The 9,736-nt window shown below is 34.3% G+C and overlaps 2 protein-coding genes across 3 annotated transcripts; both read right to left on the bottom strand.

Annotated features, from left to right (window-relative positions):
* Positions 1-1,996: 1,996 nt before the first annotated feature.
* LOC141696809 (protein HOTHEAD-like) lies at positions 1,997-5,298 on the bottom strand. Its single transcript, XM_074500931.1, has 5 exons — positions 4,712-5,298; positions 3,964-4,605; positions 3,097-3,476; positions 2,448-3,004; positions 1,997-2,342 (listed from the first exon to the last, which is right to left on the bottom strand). The coding sequence occupies exons 1-5, from the start codon at positions 4,791-4,793 to the stop codon at positions 2,303-2,305; spliced, it is 1,701 nt and encodes a 566-aa protein (XP_074357032.1). The 5' UTR covers positions 4,794-5,298; the 3' UTR covers positions 1,997-2,302.
* A 1,135-nt stretch (positions 5,299-6,433) lies between these two features.
* LOC141695220 (protein HOTHEAD-like) lies at positions 6,434-9,112 on the bottom strand. 2 transcript variants are annotated; one of them, XM_074499476.1, is made up of 6 exons: positions 8,983-9,112; positions 8,676-8,861; positions 8,220-8,567; positions 7,314-7,693; positions 6,678-7,231; positions 6,434-6,583 (listed from the first exon to the last, which is right to left on the bottom strand). In XM_074499476.1, the coding sequence occupies exons 1-6, from the start codon at positions 9,071-9,073 to the stop codon at positions 6,535-6,537; spliced, it is 1,608 nt and encodes a 535-aa protein (XP_074355577.1). In that variant the 5' UTR covers positions 9,074-9,112; the 3' UTR covers positions 6,434-6,534. The 2 variants fall into 2 exon arrangements, with proteins under 2 accessions (XP_074355577.1, XP_074355576.1); XM_074499475.1 differs by having other exon boundaries at positions 8,220-8,861.
* Positions 9,113-9,736: the final 624 nt, after the last annotated feature.

Genomic DNA, 9,736 nt, shown 5'->3' with positions numbered 1-9,736 from the left:
ATAATAATTTAGGATTCTTAAAAGGACAAGGAGGGGTATACTCCAGAACTTTGTGGACTGGGGAGACTACTATTTACTATCGCATGAGAAGATACCATAAATATCGATGGACATATGGGGTATGCGTAATGATGGACACAAAACCGTGTCCTGAGAGGGATGGACACGAAGTGTGTACCTGAGAGGGATGGACACAGAAAAGGCCCAAATGCGGCCAGAGTGATAACCGATAACAAAGGAAATCGTCCATCTACATGTAGAGAACAATGATAAAATTGTGCATGCGACTGATCATCGTATAGTAGGGGCTCCGGTGAACGTCCTATTCTTACAATTGGAATTAATATGCAATACCGTAATTAAAGCCTAGGTGCTGGGTTTACTATAAAGGTATTTGCAGATTAAATAAGTCAATCATAAACATTGTTTCGAAAAAAGGTGTGTATCACCAGGAAAATGTTGGAAATCGGGCAATATTAAAAGTTGAGGAGCTTCAAGGACTCATATTTCTCAATTCCCTTCAGACATTAATGTTGTTTGAGATGCCTTCAGAATTCTGTGACAAGGTTCGCCCGGAAAACGGTGAATAAGGACTCCACTCTCACAAAGTTGTTCATGTTTCTGATCTCATGATATCAAGGACTTGTTTTTCTTTTCAGTAGCCCGCTTTCATTTCATTGATTTATTGTGTTTCTGAGATTTCATTTGAAGTTCTTTTTATATAACTAATTTTTTTGGTGATTGTTTTTCTAAATTTAAATCAGCACAAGTTAGTGAGAAACTTGATCAAGAGAATAGTCTTTCAATCCTGATCTGGGGCCTAGAAATGGAAAAGATAGTGGTCGAAAGAGGGAAACAATTTTATGCACTTGCACTAACGGATTTAGGCGTTGTCATACCTATATGCAACAGGGTTAAATATCAAAGTGGTCACTCAACTAAAGGTCATATATCAGTTTAATCATCAAACTTATCGGGGTATCGTTTGAATCACTCAAGTCATTATAAATATCGAAAATATAACTCAAAATATGTGTTTGAGAATTAAAAATTATTTTATGGAGTTCAATATATTTTTCTTGAATCCTATTACAACCAAATGAAAATGTATGAATTCTAGTATTTTATATAATATAGTAAGATTTTTAAAAATTTATCTACTATTTATTTTTAATTTTGTAGTCATTTTCTATATTTAAATAAAAATAATTAGTAGATAAAATTTTAAAAATCTCACAAAATCATCTAAAATACTATGAATTTATAACTTTTCATTCCGTTGTAATAAGATTAAAGAAAAATGTTTAGAACTCCATAAAATAAATTTTAATTCTCGAGCACATATTTTGAGGTATCTATTTGATATTTATTATGACTTTAGTGATCCAAATGATACCCTGTTAAGTTTAATGATTAAACTGATATATGACATTCAGTTGACTGACTACTTTGATATTTAACCCATATGCAACAAGAGCTCAGAATGCAAAGCTGGGTAATGAAGGGGCAGAGCCGCAGACAGGCTCCAATGGGTGTCTGCACTCTGCAGGAAGAAATGGAGAATAACAGGCTTAAGTTGATAGAGTCAGGTTTCTCAGCAAGTGGAAATGCATGCAGGGAGGATTAGGATTTGATGAACATGGGAAAAGCCATAGTAAAATAGGCCTTTTTTCCAGGAAGCCAGAAATCTAGGAAGATGGAAGCTAGTGTAGCTTCTGAAAAATTCAGATGGAGCCAAGTCCGAGTAGCAGGGGTAGTTAATTATGTTTTCCTGTTGGAGTTTCTAGCAGTCCAAAGTATCGAAAATTGAAGTGAATCTAGCAACATCTGCATATGACTAAGTTAAGCTTTGAACCTGGTCGCGAGGTCATCAAGTAACAGATTCAATCCAGTCTTTTCCAAAAATTTCCAGGTTCCACATACAACCATTTTATCTTTGTCTTTAGCATATTTGAATGAAGCCTTCAGTAAAGGGAACGAGATAGAAACCGCGTGATTGAGAGGTCATTGGTAATGGTATCATGGTACACAGTATAGGGCAAACTTGTAGATGGTATCATACCATATCATTTACAAAGAGCAAAGATTTTCAACATATTCGATTTTGAGGGCCTTTCATCTATTTTTGAATAACACGGTTGAATGAGTCTTACCTTTACGTACATTTAAACAATATCAGCGTTGCTAGTTCACAACTACACTATGTGCATTTGACATAGCTTTTGGCACCAATAAGTAAACTAACAAATACATTTTACATGTATATTTTGGTTTCTTCAAAAAAATGAACTTCTGTTTCCTCCTAAGAGGATCGCTCTAGAATAATTCTTTGCCCCATATACCTGAATATCAACACAGTTAAAAATGAATAACTAATTGAGTTCTCAAGCGTGTTTGTAAAAAGTAAGGTGTGATTAATGACAATGCAAGATTACAGAACTTTTTACCTTCCAAGCATCATGACAGTAGCTTGAGGATTAGTCCCTGGCGAATCAAAAGGAAAGGTTGATCCATCAATAACGCGTAATGCATCAACACCGAGAACTTTATAATCGTGATCAACCACCTTATAAACATGACATCCGCCATGATAGTGCCATATTGTCATAACTGTGTCCTTGCAATATTGTTCTAGTGAAAATGTTGTTGTTAAATGTTTAAACCTCAAGTTCAATGGAAGGGCGGCCAAAAAGTCCATATAAAATTTTACGGATTCAGTACGATACCGGAACTTGGACACAGCTTTTGATTCTACTACCTGTATCACTGTTTCCATTCCCTTAACACACTTGTGCAAGTCTTGTGGATCTTTGAAGTAGTTAAAAGTGACTTTCGGGTTGTCTTTTGCATCTAATGTTTTCAGCTCCAGATGACCCGAAGAAGCTGGACCCATTACCTTCTCAAGTAAAATTCCTACTTGAAGATTTGATGCTAAGTATGAATCAACTGCTGCTTTCACCTCCGGACTTTCTTGTTGTCGAGTCATTTTATTGACTTGTTTACTCTGTAACATGTGGCGTAACCAGAAAACTTTATTTAAAGGAAAATGCTTCATGCACGAAATTAGCATAAGAACAATATTAAAATTATGCAGACCTGATTTAATAGTTCTGGAGGCAAACTATTTGCCCAACCGAACTCAACGATCCCGCTTAATGATTCGATGTAACTACCAAATGCAGTAATACCAACAGTTTGTGGTAGTGAGGTTTCAAGAGGCTCGGTTGAAGGAACAATAAGAGCATTCAATGGATTATCAGCCATTCCTTGCCCGACCATGGCCTGATCTAGAATTACTTCAACCCCATTGGCTTCGAGATGATCAGCAGGCCCAATGCCGCTTAACATTAATAGCTGGGGGCTCCCTAGAGCACCCGCAGACACTATGATCTCGTTATTAGAACCATTGTTAATGTATGCCCAGTGCTTCATGCCATTTGAGTCTTCAAATACTACTCCATTAGCCTTTGGTTTTGCTGCATTCAAAAAAAATATCCAAGGAATAGCCCGGGTGAAAATAAAGTTGATACTGATATTAATTAGTCTTACAACTTTTATTAGAATAGTGTGGAAATTGTGGGTAGCATAAGAATAGAAAAAGAAAAATTAGTGAAGATATTTTAAGGTCATATTTGGTTAATCTCAGTGGTCCACAAATGATCAATGTACATAAACGACTACAAAATGCAGCACCAACTTTTGGACCTGTAATTTAGAAAAAAAAAGTATAAATTTGGACCTGTATAATTATTAAGATAATAAAATATAAAATGTTGTAGTTAATTTTTTTATTACGTGAATAACAGATATCAACTAATATATCTCATTTTTTTCAATTACTATATCCTTGTTTGATCACTTAAATTTAACAAACTGACCAATACCAACATATGACATATATGAGGGGACAGAGGATCGGGACTCTAAATTTTTAACCTATCTAAGATGGTAGGATATTCATACCTCCGGAAATGAACATGATTCGTTGTACAATCGCGTGAAGATGCACAGAAATATTAGAAGGATGAGCATACTCTAACAAATCTGCCGCACTGTGTCTATGTCCATTTTTATCAAATATAGAGCCACCAATTTTTGTCCCTATAAGATGATCAAATGTAAATCCATTATTCGGCAAAACTCCAGCTTCTAGCAGCCCATCCCTAACTGCAGATTGCCACTGTTTCACTTCCGGTTCAAACACAATCTTTTTTTCGACCCACTCATATGATTCTTTTACCAATTGGGGATCCCAACCAGCTCTAGCCACGAAATCAGAGCTCGCTCTGGAGTAAAATCCAGCGTTTATGGCTGTACCACCACCCAAGATACGAGCACGGTGATTAATCACACCGTCAGTTGAAACGAATAATTGTGATGGCGATGAATGTGATATATCAGCAAGTGTTAGTGCAAAACCACGTATGTCGGAAATGGTAGGGTTGCCATAAGGTAAACCACCTCTTTCCAGTAACAAAACTTTGGAGCCCTGTGAAAGAGTTGCTGCTAATGCACATCCTGAAGTCCCACCTCCAATTACAATGTAGTCGTAGTATGCCTCTTGCGGAGCTGCTGTTGCATCTCTGGCGAACGTTGAATATGGAGCTGAGCAACACACACATATTGATGGTTAATATAATTTTCGTGAATGAGACACTGGTGAAAACTAATAACTGTGCATGCAAACTCAAACCTATCTAACTATTGTTACCTGTCTCGGGGTAACACAGAGAGGGTAGAAGCAAGATAATTGCTGCACAATTTAACAATATCCAACTATGCACAAAACCCATAGTTCACTTGTGGATGGGTAGCTCTGGAGATTACTTAAAAGGGTCAATCTGCAGTGAGATTATATTTGTACAAAATGGACAATTACATATAGCTCCGCCCCCGGACCCATTTTCTTAATAATAGTATATCTTTTATCTGTAATTATTGTGTGTTATGTGAAGAATACGTTTAAAGCATGATTATATTGGTATGTGTATGTTTAAATACTATAAAATGAAAAGAAGCTCGCAGAATATTCAATTTAGCATCAGGTCCTTTGCTCGGAGGAAACTAAAATTTACCGGTAGATCTAATATTGCAGTCCTTCCATTCACGTCATTACCCCCTCAATTTTTAATAACAAAAATGTTGTCATAAGTTTAACCAAAAAACGTGTTTCGGCGTCAATAACCAACATATACCTATTTCGTTCTTTTTACTTTAGGGATACCTAGCCGGTGTCTGAAATTAAAAATAATAGTATCATATTATTATTTATATAAAACTGAAACTCATAATCCGTGTAAAATACAAATACAAATATAATATAGAAAATGCTGTTAATATATTTAGTTAAAAAAATCGAAGTTAAGTGTAATTCCAAAATTTAACCTGTATAGTTCTAGTTGTGCACCTAATTAAACCTGACGTTTTAACTTACTAGCACGATTATTTTAAATTAAACCGACGCTTGGATGTTCAGCAACAAATAAAAATTGAAGGAAAATAAAATTTACAGAGAATAGAAGTTAATTTTTGTTGGTTGAGATTTTATTACATAAAATTTTAAAAATAGTTGTATAATTTTCTAGTGAATACCAAGATTTGGGACCAAAATATGGTTTCGCTTATTAGTATAGATAGTTGATAACCCGTGCGAAACACGGGACCGAGACTAAAAATATCGAATTAATATTTGTAAACAATTATTCATAATCCGTGCGAAACACGAATTAAAATTAATATATTATTATCAATATTAAATTGGTACCTACAAAAAATAGTTATATGGTTAAAAAGAATCGAATCAGTTATGAAATTTTCCACTATAATTCTAGTTTTGCATTGTTTTACTTGATATAGAAATCTAACATATTAGTTTTATATTTGTGAAACGAATTGTATCTCTATCTTATGAACCAAATATCCGTTCTTTAGATAATTTAATATTAATTAATATAATTTGATAATTATCTTATAATTAGCCTTTTCAATATAGTTTATTTAATATTAATTAATTATTGATAAAAATTAATTTACAAAATTAAAAGTAAATAGATGTTATTAAACTTAATTTAATATTACTTAATATAATCTAAATACAACCCATAAATTTGTTACTGTTAAAATATATTTTTAATTTAAAGTAAATAAACATTCTGTTGGAAATCGTTAAATCAATAATTTTCAGTTTAAAAGTTAATAAATGTTATTAAAGTTATTTGCTATTACTTAATTATTTTTAAAATAATATTATGAAAAATAAAGTTTACGGAAAATGTAAGTCAATTCGTGTTGATAGTTTACTTTGTAGTTAGTAGTTTTTCAAAATAAAAGTAAATATATGTTATTTTACCTAATTTAACGTAACTTAATAAATTTTTAATATAATTTATAAGTAAATAAAGTTTACGGAGAATATAAATGTAGATTGGTGAGTGTGTTTGAGTAGAAAAGAGAACATTTTACACCAATAAATAATATGCAAGTAAACAAATACATCTTATATATATTTTTATTTAGGAAACAATTATTCATTTATCATATCCCATAAGAGGACCGCTCTTGAAGAAATTTTTGTCCCATATATCTGCACATCAGCAAAAAAAACAGAACATGAGTAGGCCATTTAGTTCTCAAGTTTGCAAAAACTATGATAATAAAACTTGTTTGGTACTACTTACCTTCCAAGCATCATGAGAGTAGCTTGAGGGTTCGTCCCTGGTGAATCAAAATAAAATGTTGATCCATCGACAACACGTAACGCATCAACACCGACAACTTTATAATCCTGATCAACGACTTTATGAACATGGCATCCGCCATGATAATGCCACGCTGTCATTACTGTGTCGATGCAATATTGCTCCAGTGAAAAAGATGCAGATAAATGTCTAGGCCTCAAGTTGAGTGGAAGGGCAATTATAGTGTCTATATAAAGTTGTATGGATTCAGTTGGATGCCGGAACTTGGACACAGCTTTGGATTCTATTACCCGAATCAATGTTTTCATTCCCATCACGCACTTCTGCAAGTCTTGTGGATCTTCGAAGTAGTTGAAAGTGATTTTAGGGTTGTCTTTCGCATCTAATGTTTTCAGCTCCAGATGACCTGAAGAAGCTGGCCCTATTACCTTTTCAGCTATGAGTCCTGCTTGAAAACTTGATGCTTGGTACGAATCAACCGCTGCTTTCACTTCTGGACTTTTTTTTCTAGTCGCTTTATAGATTTGTTCAGTCTGTAAACTAGAAAAAATTAGTATGTGACATTCAAGATTTAGACAATTACAGTAAAAAAAAAGATATAAAGTTTAAGCAGACCTGATTTAATAGTTCTGGAGGCAAAGTATTGGCCCAACCCAACTCAATGGTGGCACTTCCTGTTTCGATATAATTACCCAATCCAGTAATACCCACGATTTGTGGCAGTGAGAATTCAAGAGGCTCGGTTGAAGGAACAAGAAGAACATTCAATGGATTATCAGCCATTCCTTGCCCGACCATGGGCTGATCTAGAATTACTTCAATCCCATTGGCCTTGAGATGCTCAGCAGGCCCGATACCGCTTAACATCAATAGCTGGGGGCTCCCAATAGCACCCGCGCACACTATGATCTCGTTATTAGAACCATTGTTTATGTATGCCCAGTGACTGTCGCCATTTGAGTCTTCATATACTACTCCATTAGATTTCAGTTTTTCTGCATTTCAATAAACTTGTAAGGTGTGCATATTCATATCTATCATGATCGGTAGGAAATGTGTCGGTAAGAAAAAGACGGTAGAGAAAGCCCGTTTTTTTTTAGTGAAAGGATATATTATTTGAAGAGGTCCAGAGGCTGTCATTGAAGAGGTCCAGAGGCTGTGACAGAGTACGTCGTTGCTAACATTCAACTTATCAACTTATAATAAATTTAATTTATAAGTTGGGTCGACAAACATTCATCGATACTTATAAGCAAATAAGTTGCTTATTTTGTTCGGCCAAACAGGCCCTTAGTATGACCTAGAGCCGATTATTGTGCTTATAACATACTTTACCGAATTGAAGTATACAGGATCAAGAGTTACAGAATTTTAGGAATTTGACGGTTGGAAATTCACGAATGGTTTCAACTACAATATATAGGCAATACCTACTTCCTTCACGACTGTAATCCCGAGCATAAGTTAGCCTCCCTAATTCGGTCACTATACACTTAAATTTACAAAATAAATAAATCATACCTCCTGAAATGAACAAGATTCGTTGTACAGTTGCGTTAAGATGGACAGAGATATTAGAAGGATGAGCATACTCTAACAAATCTGCTGCAGTATGTCTATCTCCATTTTGGTCAAATGTAGAGCCACCTATTTTTGTCCCTATTAGATGATCAAATGTAAATCCATTATCCGGCAAAACTCCAGCTTCTAGCAGCCCATCCCTAACTGCAGATTGCCACTGTTGTAGTTCCGGTTCAAACACAATCTTTTTCTCGACCCATTCATATGATTCTTGTACTAATTCTGGATCCCAACCAGCTCTAGTTACGAAATCAGGACTGGCTCTGGAGTAAAATCCAGTGTTGATGGCTGTACCCCCGCCCAAGACACGAGCACGGTGATTAATCACACCGTCAGTTGAAATGAATAATTGTGATGGCGATGAAGGTGATACATTAGCAAGTGTTAGTAGGGTACCACGAATGTTGGAAATGGTAGGGTTACCATAAGGTAAACCACCTCTTTCGATTAATAAAACTTTGGAGCCCTGCGAAAGAGTTGCTGCTAATGCACAACCTGAAGTGCCACCTCCAATTATAATGTAGTCGTAGTATGCCTCTTGCGGAGCTGCTGTTGCATCTCTGGCGAACGTCGAATATGGAGCTGCAAGGGCAACACAAACATTAATGGTTAATATTTTCATTACTGAATATTGTTAACAAAATTATATGATCAGTTAACTTATAATTACTATAGTGGAGTTGGGGGTGCATAATTGATAAACCTTTCTCTGAGCAACATGCAGAGGACAGAAGGGAAATAATTCCGAAAATTGCTGCATGATTTAGTAATCCCCGCTTGTACACTAAAACCATGACTAGATTTTGGGGAGGAAGACGCTAGACGTATTGTTGTGAAATCATGTATGGGCAAAGAACTTATCGCAATATATACAGGGACCCTATCAGCCATAGTTGGACAGGGTCCACTTACAACCAACAAATCAGGATCGTTGAAGGAAAAAATGAATGACTGGGATCCGCTACTTGCCGCTATATTTCATTGCGGTTATGTTTCATTGCGGCAACCGCAATAAAACATTGCGGCCTGGCCCACATACTTCATTTCCCTTCCTGCCCTTTATTTATATTAATTCATTTATTAATACTTTTTTATCTACATAAATAATAATTTAATAAGATATTATTCTTAATATTTCTGATTAAAGATTGTATATTAAAAAATACTATAAAATATTTTTATAGTAAATTAAATATTATATTTAATATTTAATATTCAATATTTTAAAAGTATAGAAATATTAAATGAAATTAATAAATTCAAATCCCTTCAAATATTTAATAATAAATATTAAAATAATAAAAGAAAATATTTTTGATATTTAAATATTTTAATTATTCAATATTTTTAATAATAAATGAAAATATTTGAATATTTAAAAATATTAATAATGTTAAACATTAATAATGTCAAATAAACACAAATATTATACCTCCGCAATGTTTCATTGCTTGCCC

The sequence above is a fragment of the Apium graveolens genome, chromosome 11, assembly GCF_009905375.1.
Source record: "Apium graveolens cultivar Ventura chromosome 11, ASM990537v1, whole genome shotgun sequence".
NCBI lineage: Eukaryota > Viridiplantae > Streptophyta > Magnoliopsida > Apiales > Apiaceae > Apium > Apium graveolens.
This window is presented reverse-complemented; position numbering and strand designations above follow the sequence as displayed.